Source organism: Mucor mucedo (genome assembly GCF_025094135.1).
Source record: "Mucor mucedo strain NRRL 3635 chromosome Unknown EV154scaffold_2, whole genome shotgun sequence".
Taxonomy (NCBI): domain Eukaryota; kingdom Fungi; phylum Mucoromycota; class Mucoromycetes; order Mucorales; family Mucoraceae; genus Mucor; species Mucor mucedo.
Window position 1 is genome coordinate 226,399 of NW_026252286.1, and position 19,946 is coordinate 246,344.

The window sequence follows — 19,946 nt, forward strand, 5'->3', positions numbered from 1 at the left end:
TTTAAATAAATACTTACCAATTGTTTTCTAATGATACACTTAAGGCTTATGTTTTCAATCAAGCTCTTACTGACTGCTAGTCAGATACCAAACTTAATTCGACAAGAGATTTTTTAAAGAATTTTAAGGCCAAGTTTTAAAATGATAGTTAAATCGGTCTGATTTTACTAGATCACCTATACACCGGTAGCGTAAAATCATATTGACTGGTATGAGCTATCTCGCTTCTAGCTTAGAAGTACATGCCAGAAAACATGTGGTTTGTGAATGATATATAAATGCAAAAAGGGACAGATATGTAATATGATTTCAAAGGTAATTTGCTGCCAGATGTTTATTAAGAAAAAAAATCATACTCTTCGGAATCTGCTTATCAGTTTGAATAGTACAGATTATGGTTTATATAAGTGTAATGACCCCCACCCAAAGAGAAAGATGTTACAAACAGAGTACAAGATTAAGATTTGGCAGCTGCGTTAAACTTTAAACAAATTCCGTTAGAACTGCTTGGAGATCATAAACGATCCGAACAATTTATAGCAAAAAAACACATTTGTCTTTTTCTGAATCAGAAAGGAACAGGGTTGATGTTGGTAGAAATTCGGAGAGACAAGTAACTCATTGTATCCGGTATGTAGTGGTGTGTATCAAGCTTTTGGTCAATTTTTAGAACTGACTGTCAAAAAAAAAAAAAAATCACTGATGTCTTAGTCTAAAATGAGACCGTTTAAAAAATTTTCATTTATGAATTGTAGTACAAGGTATGTAACAAAAAACATTGATGCGCTTTGATGGTATCTTGTTTACAAGTATCAAAAGTGCTATTTAAATGATCGATACTGTATCCATGCACGAAAATAACCTTTTTTTAATACAGATAATTACAAAAATAAAATAAAAAAAAACTTTTGGTCCTTGTGAAGAGCACTGACAGCATTGTAAAGTATTTAATTTAAGGGAAACAAATGAATTAAATATCTAGAAACAAATGGAATGCAAAGTAAGAAGGCAAAGGATGTATTATAATAAAAGAAGATTCTTTCAACAATATTAAGTCACCACAACTTGGTACTTAAAACAAATTTGTTGATATTGATTTTCCGCAGCGGCAATCCATTAGATCTTTACCTACTTAGAAACTATAATTTACATTTGGACTTACCAGTGGATATTTAGTCAATAAATATTAGACAAAATGACCAATGTCACATTAAAGATGTACAGTGTGTAACGGAAATGGATTCTTTATGAAATTTCCCCCGACTGGTACAAGAAATTTTTTTATTGTAAACAAAAAACGAAAAATATACATTCAAATCGACTTCGGAAACTTCTACACGAATAGAAACGAAAAGTAGTACACAGAGCTATGTGTGGCATTACTGCAGGATGCTACTTATCCCTGCTTGGAAGGGAAGATTGACGTCGAGTTTTAAATGTTTTCGCAAGGAGAAACCGAGGAAATGGTTTCACCCTTATATTCTTGCCCGGGGTTAAGAAACGTCTTTTATTTTTCTACTAAATTACACGGTGTTATCATGATCAAATTTTGGTCGTGTAGCCATTGCGAAGCCGCTCGTGGCGCAAACAACCTTTTTTTTTCAATGTTTGTTATTTTCTACATGTTATTACTAATAACAAATTGTATTAGCCATGTTTTCACAAGCAAGCACCCTTCTATTTGGATCGGGTAATACATCTGATGATGGAAATACCTTGAGACTCGGGAGCGATCATCATATATTGTAAGCCTGAATGGTTTGAATCGCCGATATAGACACAAAGGCGTCATCTCTATTTTTTTTTCTATAAAAATAACCTCGTTAAAATACATTTTACCTTTTAGAAGTGAAATACAAAATTATGAGCAGTAATATTATTCAGAAATTCGATTTAACAATTTTCGGTGCCACTGGTTTAACCGGTAAACAGATAGTCAGTCACGTCTATGAATTATCTATAGATTTGCCTTCCTTTTTCAAGCCGGGATTCCGTTGGGCCATTGCTGGTCGAAATGAAGAAAGGTTGCAAGAGATCATTCAGGAATTAACAGACCGTTTTCCTAAAGCTACCATTGAACAGCCATCCGTTTTGATAGCCAGCGTGACCCAAAGAGAACAGTTAGATGCTATGACGAGCAAGACAAAAGTCTTAATTAACGCCGTAGGACCCTTCCGTTTTATGGGTGAATATGTTGTACGCTCATGTGTCGATAATAGTTGCAACTATGTAGATGTCACAGGTAAAGTTAAAAATCTCTATTATTGCTTGTACTAAATATTTAATATATCCCGCCACATGTAGGTGAACCTGAATTCGTCGAGCGTATGCAACGTACATATCACGATAAAGCTGTCGCCAATAAAGTCACGATTGTTCATTCTTGCGGTTTCGATAGTGTAAGTACAATGTATGGAGGCAAGAAAGTATAACCCGAAGCTAAATGGAATGTCTAATTATAGGTTCCCACAGATATGGGCGTTCTTTATACCAAAAATCTTTATACACAGCATGGTTGGGTGCCTACCCAGATTGAGATGTTTTTACGAATTCATACCGGACCTTCCGGCTTGCGTGGGGGTTATGCAACTTTTGAATCAGCAGGTAAATTGTATTCATTTAAAGAAATATTGGGGTATGTGGTTACTAAAAGGTAATTTGTAGTTCATGGATTTGGTTCAGCTGAGCTTCTCCGAGAAATTCGTCAAGCATCAACATTGAAGAGGCTTCCACGACTCGAAGCACCAAAGCTCCCTTTCCATAAAAGAGTAACACGCGATAAAGAGTTGGGATATCATGTCCCTTTTGTGTTTGCCGACCCTTCTGTTGTGAGACTTTCGCAACAGATATTCTTAACTGGACTTGCTACAACAGAAAAGAAAAAGCCTAATGTTACCTTGCCTCCCACTGTCCAATTCGCGGCTTATTTATTATTGCCATCTCTTTGGGCTGTGATTCTCTATACTATCTATGGATTCATCTTCTCAGTATTGGCTGGAAGTCCTTGGGGCCGTAACCTTTTATTAGGACATCCCGAATTGTTTTCTGCTGGCCTTTTCTCAAAAGAACATCCTACCAAAGAACAATTGAATCAATCTTCCTTCGAGATTGTCCTTCGTTCCAAAGGCTATGATCATGCTTTAACTCCTGGTTCCAATGACCCTCCTAATAAAGAAATCAAGGTGGTCGTGCGTGGGCCCGAAGCTGGTTATGTTGCTACTCCCCGTATCGTGGTGCAGTGCGCATTAGCCATTTTGAACAACAAGCATGAAGGATATGTCCCAAGTGGTGTACTTACTCCCAGTACAGCATTTTGGGAAACCGACTTAATTGACCGTCTTAGATTTGTTGGTATCACCTATGATATTTCTACCTAAAGTTATTTATGTCGGCGTGCATCATATCATAAGACATGTGTCGAACTAGTAATGATTGCCAATAAACAATACATAGTTCAATAGAAAAGGGGGAATGTAAAAAAAAAAAGAAGGGGGTTGCAATTTCGTCAAGTGATTTGAGGTAAAAAACCCGGTACAAAGCCCAATTCAGTAATATTATCATGTTCTGTTCCTGATATTTCTTAAGTGAAGAAGCCCAGGCTCAGGGTCCAAAATAATTCTAATACTTCAAAACTTAATCTTACTATCACCACCACAGGTTTAAACTATGATTAGGAAACGAACTATAAAAAAATTAGAATTATTATAAATACCAGCAAAGATATGTAGGTCTTTTTCATTATTGTTATCATTTTCACGTTCCTCCTTTCAAACCCTTTATTTCTAATCTGCCAACGCAAATAAAAATGACTAAACCTGTTTTCTGTCGGTCGGCTTCTGATAATATTCTTCCAGGAAGTATTTTGGTTAACACAACAAAGAAAGAAATTCGTCGTCGTGTCACCTTTTCTCGTGTAGTTATTCTGAACGATCCGACCACATTTATTCTTGCTAGAGAAGAATGCAGCCTTGTAAGAAGATTAAGCGATAGCTCTTTGAAATAACTGTCGAGGAATTTTTACAACTAAAACAATGACAACAACAAAAAACAGATGTATACCATATTTCGGAGAAGTTTTTTTTAAAAAAAAAATTCTAGCGCAGGACACTATTTTTCTTTCTTCGTATTGGATAACTATCTTTCTTATGTACACACACAATAAAATGACACTATTACCCTTTTAACACTTTATATTCCTATAATTTGTCTTTTTCTCGTAAATTCAAGAAAAAAAAAAAAAAAAAAAAAAAAAAAAAAAAAAAAAAAAAAAAAAAAAAAAAAAAAAAAACTGGTGAATATTAAAAATCTGCATAATGCATAATCCTATTGTGGGTGATTTTGTGCAGCACATTAATTGCACAAATAGCCGAAAATTGGCCTATTCTATGCATTAAAGCAAACTTAATTCTAGTTTTCGAAAAAAAAGGAATTTCAATGTGTTCACAATAGATACCCATTAGTTTATTTAAATATAAAAACATAAAATTATTGTGAGACGTTACCATAGCATTAACTAGGAATACAGTGTTCTATTCTTTGTTTTTTGTTGTTTTGGCGAAAAAAGAAATTTTATATATGGGATAGGTTTAAGTAAAATATTGCACTTTTTTTCAAAACTAAGCGGCACAGCAGCGCAACAGAGCTTGTACTCTAAAGTAATGAGGTGATGGGGAAGTTTAAGTGTTATTATTCCCCTTATGAAAGGCACAATTTTTTGTGTAAGTTATATTGGTGGAAAAAATTAAAAATCAAGTTTGAGTAACTCTTTCCCAATAGAGGGATTTATTTTCTTTTGCGCCCAAGTAAATGTAACTGATACAACAGTTGTATATCAACGAGCCAGCCAAATATCATATTAAGTCAAAGAACGTTTTTTTTTGCCGCGTCACTTTGACGTATGATATAAAATGCTACTCACTCATCACTTTCTTTTTGTCCTATTTACTAAAGCTCCACAATGGCGAGATAATGTTTTTCGATAGTAGGCAACGTAACTTTGTGCTCTTCACAAGGAGAGTAACACCGGAAAGACCCACAATTATTTACCACTTCAGAGTATTGACTCTGTTGCGTTGTTTCATTGTTAAGTATTTTTGTTTTGCATACTATGAAGCTGATAAAGTTTACATCTAGTGCTTGACACTACTTTTAAGTTTGCAGATTGCAATCTTTTACGCAGAATACAGACAGGAAGTATTTGGAGAGTGTATCCATGTAATGCTTCCATAATGGATACACCAGTGGACCCAAACTATATTTAACCCTGGAATAGCACATTATTCCTTTCTATTTTAGTTTTGATGTAACGAATCACAACGGCAGGTAACACATTTACCAAAGTGCCGAAACAATGTTACATGTTAAAATATGAGATGATACATGTAAAAAAAAAACTGAGTATAGACTCGTTGTTATTAAGTTTATTATATGTAAAGAGATTAAGTAAAAAGTACTATGTTATTTAGTATAACAAAATAAGGAGTGAAAGTAGAGAAAAAAATGTTTATGGGCATTCACCAATTTCTCCATAAGGACAAGAGGCAAAGAATACAGGACCTTCTACCTTAGTCAATTTGAAAATAGCTGTCAAAATAGCTGAGATACCTTGACCGGCAACCATACCACCAGCAGCACTGTACATGTAGTTATCAAATGCGACAGGATTGACACGCTTCCAAATTTTACCACCGACCCAGCCCATAAACATGGACATAGGAATTTCAGGAGAAGAGTTAATCATGGAAATACCAATAGCAGAGATAGAGGGGAAGAAACGATGGAATCTTCTGGGGACAACAAACTCACGGAAGAAAGGAGCAACGAGACCAAATACACCACAAATAATAGTGACATTAATACCGGCCTTAGTAAGGGGATCACTATCACCAGTTAACAACTTTGTAACATTGTACCATGCCTTTACGGAAATCAAATCAAATTCACACTTTGCGTTAATATCAGGAGAGATAACACAAGGGTATGCTGTAGCGAAAAGGATGAAAAGACCAGTGGAAACACCAATGGCAAAGAATGAAGCAATGAATTGAGCAGCGAATTGGGATCTGGGAGAAGCACCAACCAATTGACCAGTCTTAAGATCACCAACCATGTCGACAGATTGACCAGAAGCAGCAGCGGAAATGACACCAGCCATTAAATTGTTTCTTTGAAGTTGAATGATATCATCTGCCTTGAAACCAGTAAAGACCAATTGAGACATCTTACCGATAGCACCAGTAGGGTTAATATCAGTCTCACCAGAAGCTTGAACACCAACGAAGGCGAAGATAAAACCAAGAAGAACAGCGACAATAGATTGATAAACAGGCATGTGGAAGAATTCTCCCATAATAACACAAGTAAAAATAATTGAAACAAAGACACCACAAGCCCACCACCATGTAGGGACTAATTCATCATCCTCGAAAATTTCATCTTCATCGCGCTCAGGGTGCAACACCTTATGCTCCTTATCAGATAAAGGCTTCTTCATAATATGTGTCTTGAAGTAAATAATAGCAGTGTAAGCACCTTCATAAATACCAATACCAGCACCCTTAACACCACGCCAAAGAGATTTGTAACGAACAAAGAGTTCAGCGAAAGAAGTCAAGACCATGAGGGCGATACCGGGCCATAAGAAGAAAGACTGGGTAGTAGGGCCAAGATCAGTGTAACCCTTAGCTTTAACGAAATAACCGTTAACCACTAAACAAGGACCAATGATACCATAAATAACAAGAGATGACAAGAAAAATGAAACACATGTAGAACCGGGAGTCATTAAACCAGCACCGAAGAAGGGGAAATCCCAACGGTAGAACCAGGACCAAGTTAAATCAGCAGTAATGAGAGGACTGTAATTGGCAGCATGACCGATCCAGAAAAGAACATGAATGGTATCAAAGAAAGGAACCCAATAGGCAATTAAGTTAAAGAAAAAGGCCACGGCAAACCAGATAGCCATCCACTTGGCTTTTTTCATAGCCTCTCTTTCACCTTCAACACTGTCATGAAGAGCAATAATAGTGATAGCGGAAGCACGAGGAGTGGGGAAAGTTAAATCTTGCTTAACGACAAAATGGCTACGAAGAGGTACAGCGAAGAAAAGACCGTAGAAAGCGGCAGAGATAGCGAACAAAAATAATGCAGCAGCATCTTCCTTGGGAGTATTGAGAAGACCTAACTTATACATGGCAGGGATACCAGAAGTAAAACCTGCAGAAAGTCCACCTGCGGTTGTGGCAGCAGTTTGTGCTGTACAATTTTCTTTAGGACCGTAGTATCCACCACCCCAGCGAGGAGGTAATACACGGGAAAGGGGTTTAATGATAGCAAATGAGAAAATGGCACCGAAAAGAGATGCACCAAAAGTCCATCCAATTTTTAAACCGAGATACATATTAGATGCAGCTAATAATTATAATTTCTTTGTTAAATCGAGCTTCTTTTTTTTTTTTTTTTTTTTTTTTCATCTGCGTGTCTAAAATATTACCAATCAAACAACCCAAAAGGGCACCGATAATAGTTGCACGCCATGTAAATTGGGTTTCTTCAATAGCGGTTTTGTTGTGGACTGAGGGTGTGTCATCGACAATAACATGTTCATCTAAATCATACTCGTGTTTCTCATCCCTGTATACGGATTGCTTTTCGGCCTCCATATTATATTATATATATATAAAAAATGAAAGTAAGAAAGATAGATAGAGAAAAAAAAAGACAAAAAAAAAAATAGGAGTTGTATTTATATGTTGTACTGGCAATTGGTATTTGAGACGTACGAAATCTCTGAATAGAAAAGCACTTAATTGCACCAATTGCGACACAAAAGGTTGGAACACACAGATGATAAGACTGACCAATACAATTTTTCGCACAGTCTTTTTTCTCATTTTCGCACGATACAAAACCTTTTTTGAATAAACTTTTTAGGTAATTCAGTCCATTTTGGGCTATTTCAACGTTCAGTCCCTTGGATCAGGTTTTATATTTGAACTTTAATTTAAAATGTAGAATTTGACATGTTTAATTTTTTTTTTCTCCTGTCGAAATTGATTTTTTTTTAAAAAAAAAAGATATGAAGGATATGAAACGATTTTTTGAAAAGTCGCGCTTTTTTCAAAAAGACACTGCCCACATGACTCATTATAAATGATTGTCTAAAAGTATCACATTAATTCGATCTCCGTGTAATTTGATTCGATATCGGAGACACCAATTGACAACTTTTAAGTCGTTCCTAAAAATTAATCATCAAAATAACAATTCCTTTTTCTTTGTGCAGGTAACTTATTCGGTCCAGTTCAAATAGAAAACGGCGCAGCCAAATAACTACTGCGCTGCTTATAGATTTCTTTATGACACGAGCACAAATCAATGAAACTTTACATTGTACACATATTCTTTTAAGCACACATTCCATGTTTATTGTGGATCAAGGTAGTACGGTGTCGCTCTTGGATGCCAACAGAACGCTTTTTTTATCTATCTGTATCGTACAATAAATTTTTTGAGTTACACATAAAATACTTGAATTGTTGAAATATTCTTTATATGTCTATTTTAAAAAAAAAGAACGCTTTGTCGCTTCCACAGGCGCTTGTTTATTATAATGGAATAGTTACCATGTGGTCTTGTTTTTCAAAGAACCAAGGTAACTAAAAAAGACCTAATATCCTGTTTTGTTTGTGATCAAACTATCGCACAAACCCTCAATAATTTTAAAGTTGATATTATCCAATAACATTGGTACAATGTAAATCTGAATAAATTTAGAGCAAAAAACCAAGCTGAAAAGACATTTGCCGCTAAAAAAGACGTTTAAAATGTTTTTAACGACATTTTCAGTGAAGTATGATGTGTTTTATTAATTTAGTTGAATCCGTATATTTTAAATTTGAGATGATTTCTCCCCCATGAATAGCTCAGAGCTATTTATCTGGTTTCCATGTAACGTTAAACAGAGGGGCCGGAGTTTTCCAAATTCACTGCCCATTTTATAAAAGGAATGGCTCCATACTATGTAACCCAAGAAACGTTCGGTTTCTGCTTTGTTGGAGTCTGAACATAATTGACTGCACGAGAAACGAATGGTACTGTTGATTAAGTTAAAGATATGAACATGATAAAAAAACTTTCTATGTGGCCATTTAAAAGGGCCATGAAGACCCGTACCAAAAGAAATTATGCCTGCTTATTATCTTATGGACGACGTACATGGTCAGATATATATTTTTGTGATGTATAGAAACTGTTTTAAAAAACCTAACCGATGTGTTATTGCTTGTACAGATTACGCTCACCAAGCTGACTTTATATTATAGCAAGGCCCTCGATGGGATCAGATTATTTCGGGATTGAAGCTTTTTGAGGGAACCATGCAATTGATACAAAACAAATGCGGTGATACTTATACAGCGCACAAACTATAGCACATCTGAAATTGGCGTAATACTGTCATATGAAAATAGACTATGCCCTGATTTTATTTAACAGTAGCAGTTCTAATAAATCAGGATTATTGCTTAACTTTTACACTTGGGAATGGCATTGCGTTAGCCCGAACAAGAGTAAGAAGTTTCGAAAAAAGTTCAGTCTATAATGCTGAAAGTTCGGTCCCAGAAGGTTTACAGTGCTCACAGCATTTGTTCGCACAACTTGACTTTGCGTGTGTTAAATTGACCAATTCGCGGTTTCCCTAAGCATAAGGCTTTTTCTTATTCTCATTGTGAAAAAGTCCTTAAAGTCATACCTTCGACCTCATGAAGCATTCATATTACGTATTTAAAAACTATTATAACTAGCTTCCCGTTCAGATATTTTAAATCTTTGATAACATTAACGTGAATCGGATGAGGAATCACCAGTCGATTTTATTCTTGCGCGATTAAATTTAGTGTTAAAGCAAATTACCCAATTAGATCTAAGTATATCGCTTTTAAATCACGCGAATTGGTGCCTTGAACATCGAAATCAATAATGCATCCCTATCAATTACACAAAATGTGATACAAGATGTAACCTTAATGTTAGAATAATAAATAAGGTAAAATTTTGGATGTCAGAGTGATACAGCGCAGGGATCAATAAAATATTTATTGCACGATTGATAATGCGTTTAACGTAAAAAGGAAGTTTAAAAAATTGATGTCCTGACGAGGTGATCAGTAGGTCTAGTTTTACACCTGTCCCATAAGTCCTGGATGTTTTTTCTTTTTTTTTTGATCCCAGAAAATGATAGTAACAATTTACCCAAATAGAATAGGGATTGGTAACCTTACGTCTGTCATAACTTTTATAGTTTTTTTTTTGTATCAGCAATTACATGTTTCGAATAAAAAAACAACAACAAATGATGTTATTTAAGTGAAACATACACGTTAACTTGGTTTCCGAAAAAGCCGAGAACAATGATATATAAATTGGCAGTTGACATGCTTTGTTGCTCATAGTTTCTGCATGAGGCAACTGTCTGAGTTATGGAAAGAGTTGTTAGAATATATTACTAATTTGACGAAAGCAATTGGTAGTTGCGATTTACCTCATCCTCCTCGGTTTATTCAAAATTACTATATGCTCACCATCAAGTGGTTACTCAAAGGTTCATTAAATAATCTTACATCCCATGAACTTGGGTATAAATTTACATTACTTCGGTAGTATAATCAATCTTAAATTTTGATATCCTTCCACTAACCTCAGAATGTCTTCCTTTTAAAGGCCAACTGTTTGTAACTTTTTTTTAACTCATCTTGTAATCTTTCAGACCACCCTTAAAAGGTTCGAATATGGTATGGGTTGTTCAAATTTGCGTAACCATTATCAATGGGATTTAAGAGTACATCTTTTGCATTAACATTACCTTTCGGGATAACATTTTGAAAATCTCTGGTCTGAAATTTTAACAGGTAGTTGTTGTGTTAAAGTAAACCATGTATTCTTAGTGTCTACTACATGGTTATATATGTGTTCTTAACTCACTACTATTATTTAAATCCCTGTTAATATTTCGTAGAATATTGAATTGAAAGTCATGATAAAATATAGATATTAGACTGTAACAGCTTATAATTTAATCGGGCCTCTTAGGGACAGCCAGAGTGCATGTAGTTGTAATGTTGGATTATGACACTCTTACAGACACCAAGAGGTCAATATAACTTAGCAACTTGAACTAGATACAAATTTTTTACGACCAACATAGTGTAAACCATTATATGTGTGTTAATATAGCTTGCTTTCAGCTTCTCGTTTGAACTATATCTCAATATTTCTGCGTAAGATTAAGATCAAACGAGCCTAAAGGCGAAAGAGTGATGATATAATTGTCAAAACAAATATAATTTATCTATTATACAGTTATTAGTTATTAGCACGTCGCTCTTAATTATATATTCTTGTTGCCAGGTCTAAAGGACGGACAAATCATATATCTTACGTTGTGACTACGTGCACCTTGGTTGTCCCTAATAAAAGCGGATGACAATCCGGGCTGTTTTTTGTATTTTTGCGCAGCCAAGCGAAGCGCTGGTCGCAGCAACATACATGTATGCGTATAATAAACACTGAGTGAACTGGAAAGGGCTATAAGTCCCAACCAACATAATGTCATTATGCATTTTTAATAAGCACTATTTTTATCCCATTAGTATAATATTTAATGGCGTTTGTGGGCGCGAAGTTGTCCCTAGCTGGAACGTAAGTTATTTATATTGTAGGGAAGCGAAGGTTAAAAATTCCTGAATAGGGCTGGAGCCACAATTTAGTAACCATAATGATTGAAGTTCTGTTTTATTGGGAGCGTATCATGTACATACAAGGGAGTGTTTACGTGTCCATGAAGTATGCTGTTTTGTGTGTTTTATACATATTTTCCAAACAAAATATAATACAAAAAAAAAGGGGGGGGGCTTTTCTGATTGTTCAGTAGATAGATATACAATACAAGATTTGTGAAATCAGAATATTTAGTTTACTTCAGTGTCATAAAATGTTTTTATAAGCATGGTAAAAAATAATAAATAACTGCATATGATAGGGTATTGATTTTTAATCTGTGATAGGCTCATGTCTTTAGCAGTATGCTTTGAAGGTTTTATTACATCATCGTATCATATTTGGGATCACTTGCATATTTAACTGAATTAAAGTGTAATCGTTAAACCCTGTCGAAAAAGTCGGTTTATGTTACACGAGATTGCTATTATGACATTAAAAAGCGATGAATCTCGCAGCCCAATCTATCTTAAGTTTGTATACTTCACTTTTATCACCTTTAGAAAATAAGTCACTTCATGCTTTCTTTGATCATTGTTTGTGTTATCATTTATGTATATTAAAATATAATAATTAATTTGACTTCATCCCAATGAAAGGATGACAAATACTTGTAGTCAGTCATGGATTTACCAAAGCCAATTATGTAATTATTTTTTTCCTGAACAAGAATGAATGCCAGACATTGAATAAAAGCTTTTAGATCAATAATATCTATCGTTGATGTCCTGATTCGATTACAATCATACATACCCTATCAAGCTTTTAGGTAAATAAGCTATTTATAAGTCTTAAAGTGAAAAATCATTACAAAAGCAAAATCATCTACTACAGTGCCTCATAAAAAGACATTGGGTACCTGGGTATTACCTGCTACTCCTAAAGACTCTTGATAATTTATTGACAAAAAAACTCTTCGCTTCGAATCTCTTCTATTTGCTAAATTTTTTGAGTTACAGCTCCCCATGACATTATTTTGATTTGATTTTACAGATACACCAGTGTGCTAAATCACACATATAGATTGTACATATAATAAATTCATATCTCATCATCACTGATAAATGATAGCTAAATCATGATCAGGCATAAAAAGGAATTCGCTAAAGCCGGTCACTATTTTAAAGTGTCACGGTATCGTAACACCAATGTCCAAACTTAAGACATGTTATTGTTATTATTTCTCTATTGACTATGCGTAGCACTAATTGTCCAATATAGATATTGTTATTGATAGCATACTCATATTGTTAAGAGTAGTATCCTCAGCCTCGTCCATTCCATTTATTATAAATACTCTTTATTTTTCCTCTTCTTAAATCTTCAGTTAACTTTAACATCAATAAACTCTGACAAGAATTCTAATTGATCCTATTGTTTTTTTCTACCTTTTTTTCTGCAAAACTATCCTCTATAAGCCTACTTTTGCTACATTTTTTTCAATTACCCTCTTCGTCAATATGTCAAACCAATCTGAATCTATCTCCTCTCCCCAAAACAACTCTGTTGTTTCTCGTGGATCTACTCCTACTGGCTCCCAAGCCCCTCAAGAAGGTTCTGCCTCTAATGTCTCTGGTTCCTTGGAATCCAACTCTGCTCCTATCCTTGGTGAAGAGGATATCGAGATGACTGACGTCGAAAGTCAGGTGAGCCCTATTGCTGAACCTGAAGTAATCAGTGTTGCTCGTAACACTGACAGGTCTCCTACTCCTGCCGTAAATAATGGATCTCCTAATGTCACTCTTCTTGAGAAGTTGAAGGACCAAAGAACGCGCTTGCTCGCAAGAGCTGACGTTTTGTTCGAGGCCGTGGACAATGGAATTACCAGTTCGGAGGACTCTGAATGTGACCAATGCTTGGCCAAGGTAGACGTTTTGAACAGTCGTATCAGCATCATTGAAGCTGCCATGGAAAATAAGGCTGACTCCAAGATGAAAGGCACTGACCAGTCTAAATGGGCGAATGACAGTAGACCTCTTCGATTGAACACTTCGGATATCCCAAAGTTTCAACTAACCTCCACTAGTACTACCCCTTTCCCTGGAGAAAAGAAATATGATACTACGAAGGAGTTTCTCAAGATCTTTGAAAAGGTGATGAAGACTGCCACCGGTGACATTGAATTAGTCTGGAGAATTTACTTGCCTTTGGCATTGTCTTATGACTATGATCTTTGGGTGGATACTGATCTCCTAATCTGCAAGGACTGGACCGAAGCCAAGGCCACGTTTGAAAAGAAGTTTGGTAATAAGCGTTCTCGTGAGGAGGCTATCAGACGGGTATACAACTCGTTCATGAACAGCAGTGACACCATTGAGGATTACACCAACAGGTTTCTCCGTGACATCTTTGAGGCAGGTCGTAAGCAAACTGACCCTGGAATGGTGGAAAAGTATCGTACCAGCTTGTATGAACCCTGCCAATCGCAGATCTTGACGGTGATGGAATCAAGAGATCGAGACACGGACTCGTGGACCATCGAGGATATCTCATCCATTGCAAGTACGATTTTTGGTGAAGGGCGTATTGGTGCTCACTTTTCTGGACGTGGAGGTCAATCTACCACTGGTGATTCGGGTAAAGGCAAGCGTAAGGCCTCGGAGGTGGATGGTGATTTTTTCTGTCCAAGACACGGTGGTGCGAAGAGCAACCACAATGAGGTCGATTGTAGAAGCAAGAGAAGTGGAGGTGTGAGAAGTACGTTCCTTGGAGCGAGAAACATTCCCAACCGAGCCACTGGTAATCATCGTGCGACACAACAACAACAACAACAACAACAACAACAACTATTTGCGCCTTCGAGCTCAGCTCCTCGTCCTTGCTCGTATTGTAACAGAGCTTGGACCCATGGTCATCGATGCCAGGAGTTCTTGGACCAACGTCGCAATCGGGATGGTAACCGTCAGGTTTTGGCAGTAGCCGAATCTCGCGAGCCTGATGCCAGACGAGTGGAGGAAGCTATGGAGGAGGACTCATTACGTTGTAAGTATCCCATTAATGAAGAGAGAAATAATCCATTTAAACTAATTACTCCTATTATCCTGAATAATAGAAAATTGATTGCAAAGATTGACACTGGGAGTTCCATGACTTGTATTAACAAGTACATCCTTGATAGCACTTTTGATAATACAATAAAAATAAATAAAGTTAAAGGTTCATTAAATTTTCTCTCTCGTGATAAAAATAATAAGGATATTAAAGCACAAAGAATTGGCATGACTGAACCTATGACTATCAAATATTCTAATAACATATCTTTTGAACATGAATTTGAAGTTGTAGAATTTAACAGTGTAATGGAAACAGAATTTGATATTTTGCTCGGAACAGATGTGTTACCTCGAATGAGAATCGGTTTAACGGGAGTAGCACATTGTTATCCGAAAGATACAAATAAGGAAGAAGCTCAGTTTGAAAACATGAACTTCGATACCAAAAATAACTATGATCCTGAAAATGCAACTTATGGAACACAGGCTGATCAAGATAAATTTATGCATCATATTAAAGATTCTATTGAGCAAAATAAGCTGATCAAGGCTGGATCCTTCTGTACAATGAAAGAGTCTATTGTTCACATCCCAATTAAGAAAGATGCTTCGAATTGTTATGTGAGACAATACCCGTTACCTTATCATGCACGTCCCGAAATTGAAAAGCAATTACAAGAATGGCTCGATACCGGTGTTGTAGTTGAATGTGAGCCTAGTGCCAAACACAACACACCTTTACTTGCTATCCCTAAACGTGATGCCAATAACAATTTCACAAAACATCGGATTGTGATGGATCTTCGTAGATGTAACCTAAACATTGACGAGCAAAACATTCAAGATTTTGCTGTACCTAATATAAAAGACATTTTTGATGAAGTCACTGCTAAAGGAAAAGTCTTCACAAAATTGGATCTTAAAAATGCATATCATTCTTTTAAGGTTGCTGATGCAAGCCAAGAAGTCTTATCTTTCACTGTCAATAACAAAACCTATAAATGGGTTGGATGTTGTTTTGGGCTGAAATTTGTTACGAGTCTCTATTGTCGGGTAATCAATCTTCTATTTCAAGGAATGGAAGGTGTGCAAACCTATGTCGATGACTGTTGCATCTATTCTGATCCAGAAGATCATGCAGCTTTAGTTAAAAAGGCGATAGACAGGTTAACGTCAGTTAATTTAAAAATCAATTTCGAAAAGTGTACTTGGTTTAAGACTTCAATCTACATCCTTGGTTTTACCGTTGGAGCAGGAATTAGAAAGATCGACACCAGACGTTTAAGTAACCTTGATGCATGGAAAACACCTAAAACAGTGCTGATGTAAGAAAACTTATGGGTTTCATTACATACTTACATGAATTTATTCCCATGATATCAAAAGTTGCTGCTCCTATAAACGCATTACGCCACTGTAAGGATTCTGAATTCAAGTGGACCCCGTTACATACTGAAAGATTTCAGACGTTAAAAGATATCATTTTGTCAGATGCGGTATTACACACACCCAGAATGGATCGAAAGTTTTATTTAGAGACGGATAGTAGTCTATATGCAACTGCTGCTGCTCTTACTCAACGAGACGAACATGGACGGACATTACACATTGCATTTGTTAGCAAAGCATTTGATAAGCACCAGTTACAGTGGTCTACGAATCGAAAAGAAACATATGGTGTGGTCTATGGCTTCGAAAAATTCCGAGCCCTCTTATGGGGTCATCCTGAAATAGAAGTACGTACTGATCATCGTAGTTTGGTTTATATGCAAACCTCTACAACGCTTTGCAGAACACTTCAAAATTATATGGAGGTACTGAACGATTTTAATTTCACTGTGGTTCATTTAAAGGGAATAAATAATATATTACCTGATACCTTAAGTCGAGTTTATCCCCCTATACCCGAGGATAAAACTCTGCTGGGGGATGAAGAAAAGAAAATTATGAAATTAGAACGTTGTATATTACAAAGACGTTTACCAAATGATAAAATTAACAAAGTAGTCAATAATATGAGTGAAAGGTTTATTCATAAAAGAAAAGTATATAGCACAGATAAGGATTTGAACATACTTGCTGTTAGACTAAATAGTAACACCTTCAAAGAATCCACTACTGATTATATAGCTCCCCCAAATGAGGAAAGAGACAAGCTTTTAAGAGAAGCTCATTTGATGGGTCACTTTGGATCAGAAAGTATCGTCCAAAGGATACATGAAGACGGCATGCATTGGCATGGTATATATGATGAAAGTAAGGAGATAGTTCGAAGTTGCATAGATTGTGCCCGACACAATATAGCCAAGAAAGGATATCATCCATTAAGACCAATTGTTAGTAGTGATCCATTTACACACATAGCAATGGATCTCGCCGGACCATTTTCTGTAACACAAAACCAAAATATATATATATTTGTGATCGTGGATCTTTGCACTAAATACATCATAGCACGTCCTATTCCCAATAAACAAAGTGATACGATAGCCTCAACTCTATGCCAAGTATTTGGTGATTATGGTCTACCGGTCCGCTGTCAATCTGATAATGCACGCGATTACCTCAATGGTTTGATGACAACAGTAACGAGAACGCTTGGCATTGACCATCGATTTTCCACTCCCTATCATCCTCGTGGCAATGGTGCAGCTGAAAATGCAGTCAAAATTATCGTCAACACAGTAAGAAAGTTGTGTGGAAATGACACCAGTAGATGGGATGAACTTCTTCCCGCTGCACAATTATGTTGTAACTATAAGATCCGTAATCGTACTGGTAGCAGCCCCTTCTCATTGATGTTCGCACGCCAATTAAATAAACCTCAGGACTACACTGATCCGAAAATAAGTAAAACTGTTCCACGTAAATTAACATCTGAAGAAGAGTTGATAAACAAAGCCGAAATCATGGCAACAGTTGTGTTTCCTGCTATCCACGAAAGAACGATGAGATTAGTTGAGGAACAAAGTAAAAAGTTCAATACAAAACACTACCTGATAGACATTGCCGTAGGAACTGCAGTAATGGTGAAATTGCCAAATCGAGCATCCAAACTTTCTCCACTATATGAGGGACCATTTACTGTAGTACGAAAGACGCAAGCGGGAACGTATGTACTTAAGGATGAAATGAACGAGCTACTACACAGAGACTATGTACCATCTGAGCTCAAGGTAGTATCCATCGACGAAACAAATATTGAAGATGAATTATACGAAGTCCAAGAAATTCGAGACCACAGACAAGATCCGAATGGCGAACGTGAATATCTGGTAAAATGGGTTGGGTATGGTGAACGTGAAAATTCATGGTTAAAGACATCAGCATTTTCGTCACCACAGTCTATCAAAGCTTATTGGGATAAAGTAAGAGATCTAGAGAAACTTGAAAAAATACGTAAAGCAGAGCTGGTGAATAAATCAGACTCGAATTCCAAAACACAAAGGCTTGTTTCACAGCGTAATGTTGGTGACAATGCTACTAATTATAACAAAAGAAAGAGAACGAATAACACATATAGTGATGGTCAACCTGTACAGAAGAGACGTAGTAGTAGTCGGCTTAATAAGAACAAATAAGGCATGAAGTAAGAATGAAAGTAAAAGTAAAAGTAAAAGAAAAAAAAAAATTATTTCAATAAGCCTCAATTTGTTCGTGTCTGGGTTAGCGGTGATAAAACTTCTTATGTTGTAGAAATTAATACACGTAATGTCGATCACATAAAGTTAGCTAGGAAATTAACCGATTCAACTATCGTTGAATCTAGTAGAGGGAAATGTGCTAAATCACACATATAGATTGTACATATAATAAATTCATATCTCATCATCACTGATAAATGATAGCTAAATCATGATCAGGCATAAAAAAGGAATTCGCTAAAGCCGGTCACTATTTTAAAGTGTCACGGTATCGTAACACCAATGTCCAAACTTAAGACATGTTATTGTTATTATTTCTCTATTGACTATGCGTAGCACTAATTGTCCAATATAGATATTGTTATTGATAGCATACTCATATTGTTAAGAGTAGTATCCTCAGCCTCGTCCATTCCATTTATTATAAATACTCTTTATTTTTCCTCTTCTTAAATCTTCAGTTAACTTTAACATCAATAAACTCTGACAAGAATTCTAATTGATCCTATTGTTTTTTTCTACCTTTTTTTCTGCAAAACTATCCTCTATAAGCCTACTTTTGCTACAACCAGTGCTCCCTAGGAAACTTGAATCATCAATACTGCAATTTATGTATCTTTACCTGATTAATAAGTATGTGCGTCAAATTAGTTTACATAATGAATCTCACATGAAAGCCTCTTTAGCTTCTTTAGGTTCTGGTTAGAGATTGTTTTGCATCGAGAAACAAATTTAAAGTAAAATCATTTTATTTCGGATGAATAAAATAATAAATTAAAAAACGTTCTGATGGTCTATGAGAAAAAACTATGCATATCTAGTGAAGAACAAAATAGCTCTAGGGAGAATATTCAACGCATTATTGGACCATGATGTAATAACCTGGTAGTAATAAATAAAAAAACATGTTTTTGAATTTATCCCTTCCATTTACTGAATATATAAAAATAAGTCAGAGGGATCAGCAATTATAAAAAAATCAAATGACAAGAGTAATATTTATGCTCGGGATTTATATTCCATAGTTTAGGCCTTCTATTCGATTATATTTCTTTTCGCATAATAAATATTTACTCGCTACAGGGCTGCACCCTGCGAACAGACTTAAACGGTAGGATGAGAACAAGCGGAGTAATGCGTGATTCATGATTAATTTTTATATTACTATCCATCCTTAATGTGATGTGATAATTAACTCTATTATTATGTTATCTATGCTATCCTCCACATAGAAGTCTATCCATCAGGTTATTATAATTTCTACATTTTTGTATTTGTAGAGAACGAAGCATAAACAGACAGTGGTGCCTATCAATATATGTATCTCCTTAATACTTATGATCTACGCTGTTTTTAAGGGGAAAATACGACTGCCTAAAGCAGCGATCCCAAAGACAGTGCTAGTTCGGTTAATTATTATTCCTTGCCTTGTTGAGGCGTGCATTAAACCCCCATGCAAAGGTGACTAGACACGGCTGTTATTCCGTCCATGTCTCACAATAACCAGCACCTCTTTTTGTTCACACGTATA

At 35.9% G+C, this 19,946-nt stretch overlaps 2 protein-coding genes across 2 annotated transcripts; one reads left to right on the top strand and one right to left on the bottom strand.

The window, feature by feature from the left end:
• The first annotated feature begins 1,779 nt into the window (after positions 1-1,779).
• EV154DRAFT_114943 (saccharopine dehydrogenase) lies at positions 1,780-3,591 on the top strand. The gene is made up of 4 exons (XM_051593920.1): positions 1,780-2,242; positions 2,305-2,399; positions 2,463-2,604; positions 2,665-3,591. The coding sequence occupies exons 1-4, from the start codon at positions 1,864-1,866 to the stop codon at positions 3,375-3,377; spliced, it is 1,329 nt and encodes a 442-aa protein (XP_051463440.1). The 5' UTR covers positions 1,780-1,863; the 3' UTR covers positions 3,378-3,591.
• A 1,792-nt stretch (positions 3,592-5,383) lies between these two features.
• EV154DRAFT_597859 (OPT oligopeptide transporter protein-domain-containing protein) lies at positions 5,384-7,696 on the bottom strand. Its single transcript, XM_051607015.1, has 2 exons — positions 7,496-7,696; positions 5,384-7,413 (listed from the first exon to the last, which is right to left on the bottom strand). The coding sequence occupies exons 1-2, from the start codon at positions 7,662-7,664 to the stop codon at positions 5,504-5,506; spliced, it is 2,079 nt and encodes a 692-aa protein (XP_051463441.1). The 5' UTR covers positions 7,665-7,696; the 3' UTR covers positions 5,384-5,503.
• Positions 7,697-19,946: the final 12,250 nt, after the last annotated feature.

Bases quoted from the DNA above. Each gene is read 5' to 3' on its own strand.
- EV154DRAFT_114943 (XM_051593920.1), top strand. From the start codon at position 1,864: ATGAGCAGTAATATTATTCAGAAATTCGATTTAACAATTTTCGGTGCC. The intron at 2,400-2,462 runs GTAAGTACAATG...GTCTAATTATAG, and splicing joins ATTCTTGCGGTTTCGATAGT to GTTCCCACAGATATGGGCGT. The intron at 2,605-2,664 runs GTAAATTGTATT...GGTAATTTGTAG, and splicing joins TGCAACTTTTGAATCAGCAG to TTCATGGATTTGGTTCAGCT.
- EV154DRAFT_597859 (XM_051607015.1), bottom strand. From the start codon at position 7,664: ATGGAGGCCGAAAAGCAATCCGTATACAGGGATGAGAAACACGAGTAT. The intron at 7,414-7,495 runs GTAATATTTTAG...TATAATTATTAG, and splicing joins CCTTTTGGGTTGTTTGATTG to CTGCATCTAATATGTATCTC.